This window comes from Clupea harengus, chromosome 13 (genome assembly GCF_900700415.2).
Source record: "Clupea harengus chromosome 13, Ch_v2.0.2, whole genome shotgun sequence".
Taxonomy (NCBI): Eukaryota; Metazoa; Chordata; class Actinopteri; order Clupeiformes; family Clupeidae; genus Clupea; species Clupea harengus.
The window spans coordinates 1,500,583-1,516,285 of NC_045164.1; the positions used below are offsets into that span (position 1 = coordinate 1,500,583).

General features: G+C 45.3%; 1 protein-coding gene across 4 annotated transcripts in view; it reads left to right on the forward strand.

Annotated features, from left to right (window-relative positions):
- The window catches only part of lyst (lysosomal trafficking regulator), a 93,847-nt gene that overhangs the window by 20,930 nt on the left and 57,214 nt on the right, over nucleotides 1–15,703 (forward strand). For all 4 annotated transcript variants that reach the window (XM_031579328.2, XM_031579329.2, XM_031579330.2 and 1 more), the window contains exons 3-6: nucleotides 364–461; nucleotides 7,747–7,945; nucleotides 12,099–12,189; nucleotides 13,101–15,231. In XM_031579328.2, the coding sequence (XP_031435188.1) occupies nucleotides 364–461; nucleotides 7,747–7,945; nucleotides 12,099–12,189; nucleotides 13,101–15,231 (2,519 nt within the window). The remainder of the gene's footprint in view (nucleotides 1–363; nucleotides 462–7,746; nucleotides 7,946–12,098; nucleotides 12,190–13,100; nucleotides 15,232–15,703) is intronic.

Genomic DNA, 15,703 nt, shown 5'->3' on the forward strand with positions numbered 1-15,703 from the left:
CTCCTTTTGAAAATATGTTGATCTACCTTAAAAAATCAATACCCACCCAGCCCTAATTAGGCTAGTTGCATCCCATAGGTTTCAGCATGTATGACATAAACAATCTCTAGTATTGTGTCATGTTCTTGGTGACAGTGACTGTGTGCTTTTCATAGATTTTCTTTATGTTGTTTATGTACTTGTGCTTGTGTGTACTGTACGTTTCAGTAGTGTGAAATGCACAGTACAGTACCAGAAATAAAGAGGTTATAGTGTTGTTGGTGACAGCGACTGCCTGCTGGCCGTGTGTGTGTGTGTGTGTGTGTGTGTGTGTGTGGTTGGCAGTGCCTCCTTCGTTAACCATCTCTCCTCTGCTTTTCTCAGGTCAGTTTGCAGTGCCTGGAGGGCTTTCTGTGCCTGTTCCACTGCGTGCGACACGTCCATGTCCACGCCGCCGCCTCCAAAGATGCACTGAAGTTCTGGTAAGTTTGATTTTTCTTTCTTTCTTTCTTTCTTTCTTTCTTTCTTTCTTTCTTTCTTTCAAGTTTTTTTTCTACATGTCTTCATGAAACACTGGTTAACAGTCCCACTGGTCAAATGTTCAGTGTCTCACTCAGGGAGTTGTAGATGCACTCTGCTTTCTCTCATGAGCTGCACCTGAAATGCATGAACTTCCTCCTTAAACCACTTCCGTTTGGGAGGAAAAAAAGCTTCTCCCCTTGTTTACAGTATTGCGTCTGACTCCACACACTCTCTGCTCGTTGTTTACAAGTTATATTTTACATTATATATATGTATATTTTACGTGTGTGTATGTGTGTGTATATATATATATATATATATATATATATATATATATATAGGCTGTGAAATGATTACAAATTTTAATCCAATTAATCACAGGTTTCTGTGGATTAATCATGATTAATCACATATTACCAACAACAAAAAGATTTATGACAAAAGACGGATATATACAGTACATTTAACATGTTTTCTTTTTTTATTCATAAAAAAAAACAATGGTGCTGCATCTCAGCAGTTCTTTAGCAGTTATCTTTGCTATTCCATATGGAACATTAATATAATCTTCATCCTAAACAGAATTCGGACTTCTTAGCCATTGTATGGTTGAATAAAACATTTTTCTTTTCTTTTTAAATCAAACAGAAATTATTTGGGCTTCTTAGCCATTGTTTTTATAGGATGGTTGAAAATGTTTCTCTTTTTTGTCAAACAAGCATTAACCACACCATGACACAATCTAATGCCTTTAAAGGCCCTAGTGGTCGTTTTGTCTTCAATTGCCCAATTGCTTGCAACAGTTTGGAACTATTCTGCACATGCCTCTGCAAAGTGGCGCTCTTCTGTTTTCATGCACGTTAGTGTAAACAACTTTAACTTCCATTCATTGGTGATTTAGATGTGCAGTTACACCCAGGTAGTTATCGTTACTCACAGAGGTCCAGTGATCCCCTGTCAGCGCCACATGTTTCGTAGCAGCCAAGTAATTTTCCTTTTTTTTATTTTCAGCTTCATACAGCGCGTGGATTTTTGTCATTATTGTGTGTCTTTGTGGTACTTTGATGCTCGCAAAACTTCGGTGAACCCCTCGTCTTCAACAATATTAATCGGTCTACAGCTTTTTGCAATCCATTTGGCAACAGTGCTAGTCAACTTGTCACAGGCAGATTTACTCAGGGGCCTACGTTGTTAAGTGAGGGTGGTTTGGCGCATTCCACTTGAACTCCCCTCGCCGACCAACGCATTTGCTACGGTGAAACAATACCGTCTTCCCGCAGTGTACATATCACTTTGGTTTTATTGAATGTTCCATCTTTGTTTTTTTGGAACACGAATTTCCCATCCAGAATTATCAGAATCATAATTATCCATGTTGTTTGTTTGATTGGATAGCAGCTGCCGTCTGACTGCATTAGAAACGGCGACTAGTGCAGATTGGGTGGAATTGTGGGTATATTGGAAGCTCATTCTGCGCATGAGTTAAATGCGTTAAAAAAATAACGCATTAATCCTGTAATTTAATCATAACGTGTTATTTTTCACAGCTCTAATATATATTGTTTTGATGTGGGTACAAGCGTTATGCATGTATTTCTAAAGGCCGTAGATTCACAAAGATTTTTTGGTCATTCAAAAAAAGATTATTATTACTAGAATGGATCTGAAAACTGACTAACCCATCTAGCACATCTCTGTTGGAACAGAACATGGTGGGTTCTCCCCCATTTACTGTACCATGGTCTGGTCGCTGCCATAAGGTCCATGGGCATGGATCAGGAACCAGGCAGCATGCCAGCGCAGCATTAATTAGCAGGGAGCAGAAGGAACATGCCATTTCTGAGAAGTCAGAGCTAGAAAGACCCCCTTTGTGGCGCAGCACGGCTCCATGCACTCTCTCATTAGCTTTGTGTTCGCAGCTCCTAATCACTGTCCTGTGATTAGAAGATGATCTCAGAAAACAAAAATTCCCCAAACAGATCCCAGAGAGCATGTGGTGTCTCACAAGTCAACATAAGCGCTAGGAAGTTAAATGTGAGGGGGAGCCAGCGCTACTTTCTCTTCTCTCTGGTCACACATTGGGTTTGTTTAAAAAGCGAGTGATCACTGCCTCCATAACCAAGTGAGGTCCAATTCTAAACAGACTTAAACTCCTAAAAACTAAAGTTAAAATGACAAGATATTTGAGATTTCTGGTGAGGCGTTAATATAAGTTGATATCCGCATCAACCGAAGATCCTCTGAACTAATGTTAGGGATAGAATACATTAAACTGACAGGGTCAAGGAAACTGGTTTCAATTGTTTTACATGCATTTTCAGGAATAATCTCTGTTAAACTTAAGTTAAACATCCAGTAGGTTTACCCCCAGAACACACTTTTTTGTGATACTAAGTCATAAACGGCCACAAACAGCCACATTTAGATACATGCACACCCACGTTCACACATGGGCCTCTCTCTTGTAACAGAGTGCTTACTAAAATAGGAGCTTTCTCTCTGTCTGCCCGTCTGTCTCTTTAACTCTCTCACTCTCACACTCTCTTTCTCTCTCTCTCGCTCTCTCACTCTCTCTCTCACACACACAAAAACTCACATACAGAAACAGACCCAAATACACACATAGAAACACCATGTACAAGTGAACGTTTTATTCGTGCGTACATGTGAGTTTACCTTCTATCTTTCACCTTCTATCTCTTCCCTAATTTTTTTACACGCGCATGCACACACACACACCTTTTTCTCACAGTCAAGCATTTCCTCTCTTGCACTCTTGCGAGCCCCCACACACATTGTGAAAGTGAATCCTTTTTGAGGGTTGCACAGTTGTACTTGATATTGGCCTGAAAATTAGGACAGCTGTGATGCCACGTTTCATATGCGGTTTCACCGCATCCTAATGGCGGACACAACAGACTTTTGCGGTACTTTAAAACGCCAACAGTGACTACTAAATCCCTTATTGTATATCACCACATAACAATCTAAACTGGTTTATCTGGACCGGCGTGTGTGGAAGCATATGGGTACACACGTATCGCTAAAACCACGCCAAACATTTCACTTCACACTCATTCATTTGCCGTTTTATTGCATGATTGTTGTTTCCGACAAATCACTGTTATTAAGTTGTCTTTGCAGATAGCACCTTGATGGAGTATACATGGAGCATATGTTGATGAAGATATAAGCCATGTGTACAAGACATTATAGACATCTCTTTATTCCATATACTGGGATTGTCTCTTTTATTAAGAAAACTCAGTTGGCCCATGTGACCAAAGGTTACATTTATTATGATAAGAAAAACCTAGGAAAAACAGTTCACTCAATTTAGAGAATGTCTTCACATTTGTTTACTTGCTTTGACTACAGTGATAGACTGAGACGGTTGTCCTCCCTTGGCCTTTTTTGAGACATTTATCTCATAACCTCATCAGTTCTTACTTTCACTTTGTTTGAAGTAGGGCACATACTAAGCAGTTAAACTGAACTGTCTCGATCTTTCGTCCTCGACCTTGCAGGTCTCTGAATCACACCTGTCAGTACTTAAAAAAAAAAAAAGAGCATATCATTCCAAGGATTTGTCCCAATAAAATGATTCACCATACAACGGTTATATTTCATGAGTGTTACTCTGTTTGAGGTCATACTCAACGATGATAACATTATGTTACTCATGACTGTAGTTTAAGTTTTGTTTTCTGTAGAAAATGACTGTACATTTTTCTGTAGAAAATGACAGTCGTTTCGTTATTGTTATTGATGTAGAACGACACAGGTCTGTCTCTGTAGGGACCTGAAATAGCAGGTCATTCAGACTTTCTTCTGAATGGGTTGCCTTTGATCATGAAGATGCGGGGCAGTTGTGGAGATCACATAAGGACATAGAGATGTTTACGATGCTGGTAACAGTTTAACCTGCTTTGTGACTCATCCTGGTCAGGATGGGTGACGCTCAAAGTTCACTTTTTGGTCAGCCAGGTATATATTTCTTTACCTGCCAAAATGAAACAATGCTTTTTATAACATGATTTGTTTGTATCAGTACTATACTACTTGAATGTGTCATTTTCACTGCAGTGTACACCACATATAGAATGAATTTACTCTCGTTTTGGATATAATTTATTAGGCTAATTGTTTTATCTTCATACAATTAGTCCTAAAAAGCAGAAACTCACTAAATCAACCGAGAGAATGTCTACTGTGGCAGTGCATGCTCTCGTGGCTTTTGACGGCCTTGACTTTCATAATGGACGATTTCAACGACCAAACAACTTTGCCTCTTGTCCCTGCCGACTGCTCTACAAACACTGCAGTGCGTTGTGCCATTCGAATACTTAAGCCATTTCCGTGGCTCACCAGAATCCGTTTTGAGCTACGTCATACTAGGGGTTGCATAATAATAAGGTCAACTGTAAGGATGTACTTAAGATCTGAAGTCCCTCACAGTACCCGCCTGCTGAGGGCCCGTGAGGTTACTAACAGCAGTCTCACGTGGTCCATCCCCTCTAAAGCAAGGCAGCTTTATGGCCAAAGGTTCACAAAAGGCCATTATTTTATAGCAAGTGTAAAACCGTAGGCATTTTAGTAGGGGTTGGGGGGTGGGGCAGAAATTCCTGAGGATGGCAAGTTTAAAAAATCTTGTGTTTTGTTTTCTATTGTCCTTTTTACAATTGTCCTTTGGACAAAAGCAATGCTATAACCACAAACAGAGACACCCTGCAGCAGTGACCACATGTTTTTTGTGTTTTTTGGGTGCTGTTGTTGCATCAAGTGCTCCTTGTGCTGGTAATTCTGCCCGTGATGGGAGTGGGGGTATCAGTGAGCCTGAGGGCATCGCCGTGAGCAACTCTAGAGTGTCTCCTGAGGAGCAACAGCAGTAGCAGCAGCAGTCACAGGCTGCGTGCTGATTGGCTCGTAGGGGGCCATTCCCAGTACCATGTATCACATGCTTTCATGTGATGCACTGATCAACTCAGAATCTGGAAAGCTTCCATTTGAAATTCCAATTTAATGGAATTTGCGCGGCAGGACAGAAAGCTCCAGTCAAACTCCAGGCGACTGTGCCGGGGCTCTGCGGACACAAGACTTAGGAGCTCGGACTGAAGCCGGAAAATTTCAGATGGAAGAGGGATATTCTATTGGGATGAATGGAACCAATCCCCGGCAGCTTTGGTGAAGCATTACAATGATGCCAGTCTGTAGTTTGGCCTCAGGGCTGTAGTAGGAGGTAGGCGGACTAGTGGGTTGTTTCGGTTTTGAACCAGTATTTTGGTTGGTGTGTAAGACTGTGAGGGTGAGAGGCGTGTCTCTGTGGGTAGGGGTGTTCTGTGTGTGTGTGTGTGTGTGTGTGTGTGTGTGTGTGTGTGTGTGTGTGTGTGTGTGTGTGTGTGTGTGTGTGTGTGTGTGTGTGTGAACGTGCTTTGGAGCATTGCTCTGTGTGTGTGTGTTTAAAGTTGGAGACATTTCAGTATGTGTTTATGTCTGTTGTCTGCACTCAGAGGATGAACATGTGGATGTGCTGAAGAAAAGTGTTTATCTATCAATTCTCGGAACAGAAGATTTCATTCGGATTACAGTAGTACAGTAGCTTTTGTGTCAGAGTGACAACTTGTGTCAGAGAAGACCAAAAGCGCTTCTTCTAATGGGTAGAGTAGTGTCTAATTTCTTTATTCCTTCTTAGTTAGTATTTTTTTCTTAAGGTAAGGGAAGCTCATTTTAAGATAGATTTGTTTATGCTATAGCTGCTCTCAAACAGTAGTGTAAACTGATACTCGCCACACTCTGTGCTGACAAAATCTGTACTTTGTTCACCGATACACTTTCACTTCAGGATCAGATATGGGAAGTATTTGTTATGCTTCCGATATAATGCAGTGAAAGCAAAAAAGAATGATGAAAATGCAACAGAAACCATGATTCTGAGCCCCAGGGCCTGCGAGACACATTCTCTCCCTGTGGAACTGTTGCTTGACCCAGAGATTTTAGAATCCATACTAATGCATCTTCTCGGTTCTCTGAAAGGAAGAACTCGTAGGATTTTCTAGGCAAAGCAGCCGCTCTGCTCTGTCTGTGGCGTAATTGCAAAAGCTGTCTGAGATTTCAGTGTTTCCTCTGATGCCCTGAGGGATTGGGGCTCTAACAACCAGGCAACCAGATTGCACTCGATCTGTATCCAGCCATCACTCCGTCACAGCTCTTCACCAAGCTGAATGTTTATTTTAAATAACATTTTTGAGACGTCATTTTTTTTAGGCTTAGTCATTAGAAACTTGTTGTATGAAGGGGATAGAGACAGTGATCTGTTTGATTGGGCTGGAATTGTAACCACCTTTTCGAGAGTCTGTGAGAGTAATCTCATTACATAACTTTCGGTTGCACGTCCAAGGTCCCGGGGCACAGGATCCTCGCAGTATGTTTTGCGCTTTGATTGCATTACATGCGTAACCAAGACTAGAGATGTGTGTGGCGCTACTTAAAATGCATTACGTTTGTTACAGAAGCAGTCAGGAGGTTCCTGGTTCATAGCAATGTCGTCTTCCTCTGTTGATCTCTTGTAGGTTCTTTGATTCAGTAGGGCTTGTACATTGCCTCTCCCTTTTTGCTATCCTTCTGCCTTGTATGTCTCTCTCATTGAATTATGTTAAATGTTATTACTTTAGATTTATTTTGAATACATTTTATTTTTAAATAATTTCTTTTGCTTTGCCTACACTGGTCTTTCCTTCAGGAAATGCATGTCTAGTTATTGTTGCTGTTGTGCACAGATGAACTGTGTGAAGATCATTCCTAATGACACGTAAACAAGAGAATGTTTACAAAGCAATACACTTCCACTTCTTCTAGAAAATGTCAGAGTTTCAGTAGGTATTCTCACTTTAGTTCACCACTACTCGTTCTAGTTTGTGTTGACTTCCTCTTGAGGAGTTTAAGGCTGCTACCTCTGAAACGGAGAGAGCAGCCCTGGCTGCAGGTTTCCAGTGCCGATAAGGAACTCTTGGTGTAACTAGGCAGTGCTGTTGCACAAAAGAAAGAAGATGTGCATGGTGATAAAATAGCTTAAAACAAGACCTTAAAAGTAGGAAACATTTAGCAAGAACAAGACTCTGCTGCGCTCTGTGAGTAATCTGATAGTGAGGGGATTTTTTGTATTGTTGCTTTCACAAGTCATAGCTACCCCAATCCCTTTTCCTGTGTGTTAACCTTCCTTCCTTTCTGTCTGTGTGTGTGCACCAGCTCGGATATGAGCGGGGCCAGTAACACGCTGGCGCGGGAGTTCCTGACGGACGTGCTGCAGCTGTGCAGTACGGTGGCCCAGCGGTCAGAGACGCGGGAGGATGAGGAAGAGGAGAGCCACATGGTGGCGCTGGGGGAGTACCTGGTGCGAGGACGCGGCTTTCTCCTGCTCAGCACCCTGGACTCCATCATAGACCAGGTAGGACCTCACCCTCACAGAGAAGGCCTTTTACTGTTAACTACATACAAATGTGACGAGGAAGGAGCTCGAGCCCACAGAGAAGGCCTTTACTGTTAACTAAACACAAATGTGATGAGGTAGGAGAACTGTCAAAGAGATGGCGACTTTAAGCAGCAGTAAGACATTTTGGTCTTAAACTAGCAAGCTAACAGGTGTTTCTTGGCGATATGGCTGTCATCATGTTGTGCTGTAAAAGCTTTTCTTACATTTTCACGGGGTGGTTTTAATTTTTCAAGTTCTAGTCCACAGAAGTGCATAATGCATAGCCTGGGCGACTAGCGGGGAATGATCGGTGTGTTTCTTTGTCCTTCACCACCTGGCCATATGCCATCAAAAGTGCTGAGGTCTGCTGTCTTGCAGCACCACACCTTTATACGCCACATTTTACAGTTCCATGCTTTATGGTGTCACTTAGGAGCCCTACAACTACAGCTTAGTCGCTGATAAATTGATGCTTACTTTCTTGTTCTTGGTTCTTTCTTTCTTGTTTCTTGGTGATTACAGAGCAAATAAGGAAAGTGTACAACTTTGTTGCTCCATTAGCAGTTATGATTGACTTTGAAAAAATAAATGAAATGTTACAGCACAGAAATGGAAACAGACAGAATATACCCAACCATCAGTACAAGGAAGCACACACGCACCCCCCCCCCCCACACACACACACACAGGCATGCACGCACGCTCACACTCACACACACACATGCACTCACACATGCACACACACACACACACACACATACACACATATGCATGTGCACAAACACTCATTCTGCAGACTGGTGATTTTGTTCTGATTCACCTTTTCAGTCTGACTCTCTGTCAACTTAGTTAAATTCCCTCCTGTTTTGCTCAGAAACTCCTAAACCCACAAATTGATTCTCTGCTCCCCTCACAGTGTAATGCTAATAGGTTTTGATTCAGTGCACGTCATGTAAACACCCCACTGAGACCTCCTTGCATGCCGACACGCTTCAGAATGACTGCCCTCTCCATAGAGGGTGGAGAAAAGAGGCCATGCAATTATTTTGCATTTAGATTGCATTGCATTCCCCGCAGATGTTTCTGAGCCTTGTTCTTGCCTCCGCGCTGACCTTAACCACAATGAGAAGCTGAAAACTGCAACTCCCAAGTCTCTGACAAGAATCAAGTGCACTGCGTGACCGCCAGGACTGTCGTCTTTGTTGAATAGATCCTCCACGCTGCTGTCATTCCGTCAGGAGCCCCTGGAACCTCAGAGGCTGATGATGTTTCCATAGCAGCCTAACTGAGCCATGGGACATGCCTTCGCCACACAATTTGCAAATGGCCTTGCCGCTGCATGCCCGACCACGGAAGCGGTTGATCAAGGCATCTGATATGTTGGGTGCACACGGGGACATGTCAAAGATAAGGCTGCTGGGAAGAAAAAAATGCAAAACAAAATAACTCCAATTCAGGTCCCTGAACACAGTCCCTATGCATTTGCTGTCATTAATGTTCAAGATGAGGGATTGGATTTGGGGAAATAACTCACATTTCAGTTGTCAGGAAGACATAGAGAAACCTGTTTTGGAAGTGTGAGTGGGTGGGGTTTGGGGGGACGGAGGGAGGCAACTGACCTGATCAGTTCAGCTTAAAGTTCTCCTGCTTAGAATTCACCTACAAATGACTTTTGGCTCTTCTCCAGGGGGTGATGTCAGAGTCAGACCTTTGAAGAATCCACCGCAGGTCCACCACAGAGCCTTTTATTATACTGCCACGGTTAGAAATGCAAATGCCAAACATCAATGCTGAGAGGGAGAGAGAGAGAGAGAGGGGTGGGTGGGTGGGTGGGTCGGTGTGTGTGTGTGTGTGTGTGTGTGTGTGTGTGTGTGTGTGTGTGTGTGTGTGTGTGTGTGTGTGTGTGTGACAGAGAGAAAGAGAGGAAGAGAGGGTGACCCAGAGAAGGGGAGAGAAAGCGAGAGAAAGAGAGGGTGACCCAGAGAATGGGAGAGAAAGCAGACACAGAGAGAGAGAGAGAGAGAGAGATGGAGTATGACCAACTGGGTGATAGACAGACATAGAGAAAGGTCATTCAATCTTTAGAACTTCATTCCAGTAAATAGACATTCTCAAAGATTGGCCAGGGGGGGGTCAAAGGTCAGCAGTCACACCTCAGCTTCTCAACCTGGACTGTTTGTATTCACCGCAACCCCCATGCATTGGGTGCTATCAGCCCCACCATGGCCTGGTCACAGTTTAACTAATTATCACATTCTGCATTCCTTTCATTCTTGGTTGCTTGCTTCAGCCTTAACTTCACAGTCACAACCATCCAGAGGATGTCTCTGTGACAGAGGGGTATGTACAAATGTGTATGAATGTATGAGTATTCTATGAGTATATCACTATGTCTGTCATGCATTCAGATTTATCAGGTTCATTTGATCATTCAAATGGCATCCAACTTGTTTATTCAATTGTTGTTATTTACAGTTGGACTTTAGGTTTTTACCTATAGGCAAGTCTCGCCACTCGGCAGCCATCTTGGCAACGCCTCTGGGCAGCTATTTTGGGCAAAGAAGATCAGGCTCCTATCTGTATGAATGGGGAGAGATCTGTACTCCACATGGCGTTTAGGTGTTGCCAAGAGGGACAGCCATTATAAGGGCTGTCATCACATCTTGATTTCTGTCAGAGTTTGTGTGCCTGAGAGAAATTGCCTGACAATGTTTTTATTCACTGATAAATATGCCTAAAGCAAACTCATTTAACAGCGCAGCTCTGTTCTTAGTTATACTCCAAAAAATAATTCCATCTTTCATGAGGGAAATGAAGTAAATTGTGTTTTGGCAGAGATTTGGTAGATGGAAATTCCAATTTAATGGATCAAAGCATGTCACTCGGCTGTAATGATGCAGAAGAGAGGATCCACTGTTCCCCCTGCCCCCTTGTTTGTCCCCTGTATTTCCCTTTAAGTGGTGAGTCCACACAAGTCAAGCCTTTTAAAAGAGTTATCTGGCCGTGCGCGTCTGTCACTCAAAAGCAGGCGCTGTCAATGGCACAACTGGCTACTCAGAAGTTCAACCCCTTGCATCTGTTCTTGGTACTGTTTTCTCTCGACTGTTATGTTGTGTGTCAGCAATGAGTCACATGTTGACACTCCAGGAACGTGTTTGCGCTATGCTTCTTAGAAGCAGTTACAGCACGGCCTGCTTTAATGACACTGATATGATGTTTTGACCAGTGTATGTTATTTTTCTGGTTTGGTGGTGCTCTAAAGTGGTCATTGTAGATGCATGAGAAATGTGAATCTGTGTAGGTGTTATTTTGTTTGGTTTGGTGGTGATCAAAATGGTCATTGTAGATGCACGAATGAGATGAAGTGTGATTTTGTGAGTGACTACAGCCGTTCTCTTTTCATGCCATGGTGAGATGTCTCCAGTTTTCGACGCCTTTCTCCCTTCTGCCCCTTTTTCTCTCCTTGTGTGTGTTTGCTGTGAGAAGCTGGTGAATCAGCACTTGCTCATGGTCTCTGAAGTGCCTTCTCGTGTTTATCTTGTATATGCACCCTGACTGCCAAATCGGCTGAGCTTTTTCTCTGCTGCGTTACTTAGGAGAAAATAGTGAATGATATTGCCGAGCGTTTTTGATGACCACGCAACAGCAATGTTAATCACAATGGAGAGAATGATGGGAACGCTCAGTAAATTTAAGATGTCATGCTGAAGAAGAATATAAGCATTTATGCTAGCGTGGATGTTACCAGGACTCTTGTTTACCTGGGGTCACGTGAGGTGGCTGGCAAGGCTCTTGTATTTGCTTTTAATTTCACACGTCCAGGAGTGCTTTCTCTCCTGACCGAGGAATGCTGGCATGCTCCTGCGCCTCAGGGAGGGGCCAGTATTTAGGGGACGTGCTTCCACACAACATGTCCACTTGAACGATTTCTCCAGCAGAGATTGGTCCGTGGAAAACATTTTCGAGGAGTTTCTGTTATTTACCACTGTCACGTAGCATCCTCCATCTGCAGGTGAAGCGAGTCTAAAGGGGGTGAGCAGGGACGGAAGGTGACTTTTTCTCCCTGAGAAACGTTGTAAAGTTCAGAAAGACAGACCGTGTGTTTTTTTTTTTTTCCTCCTCTGCTCAGGAGCTGACCTGTCGGGAGGAGCTACTGACCCTGCTTCTGTCACTGTTGCCGCTCGTCTGGAAGATCCCAGTGCAAGAGGAGAAGGCCCCAGGTCAGTTCGCATCACTGCTGTGCTTATGGGAAAACATGGATTTTAAAACTACGGTTTTGACCTCGTCTTATTCTTATCTTATTCTCCTGTATTTCCCTTGTCTTAGTTTTATCAGTCTTCTTCCATGTTTTTTTGTTTTACTTTATAGACCTTAGGAACACTTAAATATGATACTTGTGGTGTGATGTGCGATTAAAAACCTTTACATGCTAGTTGACTGGACTCGAGCGCCATGCTGTGCTGTGCTGTGCTGTGCTGTGCTGCTTGATTAGCTGGCCAGGAGTAAATGAGAAGCTGATATACATTGTGTATTCCCAGCCTCAGTGAGGACACTGCTTACTAATGTAGCTGATCAATAAAAGATGTGTATTGGCCAAGCTAATGGTGTTTAATTCACTGGTGTAACTTGATCCCTTTATAATTCCTCAAACAACTGTGGTCCATTGCATGTGATGAATAGTGAAGAAGGGTAATGAGGGACGGAAAAAAACATGCCTTCAAAACAGGGGAGGATGCAGTGACCGGCTGACCTTAGGGCCATGAGTATTTAGTGGGGACTTGCTAATCTTTTCTTGCATGGGCTCTCTACATTTCTGCTTGATTGGATCCTCCTCTGATGCTCTTCTCTGTGTGCCTAATCTAAACATGTCAAAGCAGGGGCTGCTTTTGCGGAGTTAGATTATTGTTATTGTGAGAATGCGACACTCAGATGGTATATATTGTATTAGTTCAAACAGTCCATTAATAGCCCTCTTCTTTTACCTTACCTTAAATAAATACATTTTTAATTTGTTGACACCACCATTAATGTCTCATCACAATGCAGTCATAAGATTTAGTTTACAGTTCAAAAAACACTTCAAATGGAAGACAATGAATATGTATAAATGTAAATTTGTGTATGTTGATAGATTTCACCCTGCCTTCTCTGCTGGAAGTGTTCCTTAGCCGGGAGGGAAGGACCGTCCCTCTGAAGGCAGGGCAGGAAAAGGCCGGCTCCGATGCTCAGAATTCCGGCAAGCGCCTGTCTGGTAGTTGGAAGTCCCGTCGGTCACGGCGGACCGCCCAGCGCTACTCGGTGAGGGATGCGCGAAAGTCCCAGCTCTCCACCTCGGACTCAGAAGCCGGAAACTCGGACGACAAGATCCCAGCTCCGGGGTCCAAGCACCGCAGGTCTCACGGCTCTACCCTCCGCGTGAGCTGGCAACACCACCAATCAGACGCCCTTCCACAGCCAAAGCAGCCGGCCACACCCCAGCGAAATCCCAGCGCCGACACCATGAACACGCTAGAGTGCTCCCAGCCCCATCCCAGGCTCTTTGGCCCACAGGGGCTGGACAATGACGTACTAACAGACCCTACAGCCCTCTCCATTTTCAATCGCATGGAGAACTCCCCCTTTGACCTATGTCACGTCCTGCTGTCCTTGTTGGAGAAAGTGTGCAAATTCGACATGACCATTAACCACAACCCAGGTCTGGCTGTGGTGGTGGTACCCACGCTCACAGAGATCCTCACTGAGTTTGGGGACTGCTGTGGGCCAGGAGGTGGAAGCAGTAGTAGTGGAGGTGGCGGTGGTGGAGGCATCGATGAACTGGCAGGAGGCTGGACGGAGGAACCCATCGCCCTGGTCCAGCGAATGCTCCTGCGCACCATCCTGCATCTGATGTTCGTGGACGTGGGCCAGAGCGAGGCGCTGCCGGACAACCTGCGTCGCAGCCTGACGGACCTCCTCCGTGCCACGCTCAAGATCCGCCACTGTCTGGAGCGGCAGGCGGACCCCTTTGCTCCGCGTCCCAAGAAGACCTTAGAGGAGGTCCGAGAGGACTTCTCCTTCTCGCGATACCGGCACCGGGCGCTGCTCTTGCCCGAGCTGCTGGAGGGAGTGCTGCAGGTGCTACTAAGCTGCCTCCAGGCCTCGGCACCCAACCCCTTCTTCTTCAGCCAGGCCCTGGAGCTGGTCCACGAGTTCGTGCAACACCGTGGGCTGGACCTCTTTGAGGCCACAGCCCTGCGGCTGGAAAGTTTGGGCATGACAAAGGACACGGAAGTCGGCGGGGAGGCATCCGAGCGCCTGCGAGGTTTGGTGGCCAGCATGCTCAAGATCCTCAGCGCCATCAAGAAGGCCAAGTCGGAGCAGCTGCACCAGACGGTGTGCGCCCGGCGTCGGCATCGCCGCTGCGAGTACTCCCACTTCCTCCACCACCACAGAGACCTCACCGGCCTGCCCGTCTCTGCCTTCAAGCAGGCCGCCCGACGCAACCCCTTTGAGGAGGAGGCAGAGGGCGAGGTGCGGTACCCGGAGCGCTGCTGCTGCCTGGCGGCCTGCGCCCACCAGTGTCTGCGGCTGCTCCAGAGGCTGGCGCCCACCGGCTCCACCATCCTGCAGGTGCTGGCCGGGGTGCAGGCGGTGGGCATCTGTTGCTGCATGGACCCAAGGTCCGTAGTGGAGCCGCTGCTGCAGGCCTTCCAAGCCCCCGGGCTGCGCAGCTACCAGTCCCACGTGCTGAGCGTCCTGAGCCGGCTCGTCCTGGAGCAGCTGGGCGGCAGCCAGCCCTCGGAGAAGGCCAAGCTGGCGTCCTGCAACATCTGCACCCTCGACAGCAGCCAGCTGCCCAGCCTGGAGGAAACCCTGCATGGATGCCCTCCGAGCGGCGAGGCCGTGTCCTCCACCACCTCCCCGAACCTCTCGTACCGCTCCAAGGGCATCTTGCCCAGCGGTGCTGCCGAGGACATGCTGTGGAAATGGGACGCCTTGAAGGCCTACCAGGACCTGGTGTTTGGTGAAGACTGGCAGCTGAGCCAGCAGATTGCCGGGCATTTGTGCCAGCTCACGTTAAGAGGTAACGCAGTGGTACAGTGGCAGCTCTACACCCACATCTTCAGCCCCGTACTGCAGCGGGGTGTGGAACTGGCACACCATTCCCAACAGCTGGGAGTCTCCACCACCTGTACCCAGGCCTGCACTTACCATACCCACTGCCTGCCCATCGAGGTACTGCTGGTCTACCTGCAGACTCTTCCTGCACTTCTCAAGTCAAGGTGAGAAATGGTATCTTTTTGTCCTGTACTATTATTTTTTAAATATATATACATACACAAAACGCAGTTCCTCCTGAACCTCTCGGCAACACTTGGCTTGACAAAAGCTAACACGACCGTATCACAATTTTGTCATGGCAGATGCCCAGTGATTTAGCAGTGTTATATCACTGTATTCTGTAATTGTCACGACTGCATAATGCTCTGACAGCTTAGTAACATTTGCCCTTTAAGATGTTATGACATATAAAATTTGGAGAGCTGTCGTAACAATTACAGATAATGATCACATTATCTGTCATGTCAAATCATTGGACATCAGTTGTCATGATGAGTATGTCAGTCTTATGAAGCAAGGTTCAAGTCTTACCAAAATGTTTTGCCCATTTATCTCTCTTCCTCTCAGATCTTCTCTCTCATGCATTTTTAGCTTACTTTAAAAGCCCACCGGAGATTCAACATGACCTTTTGT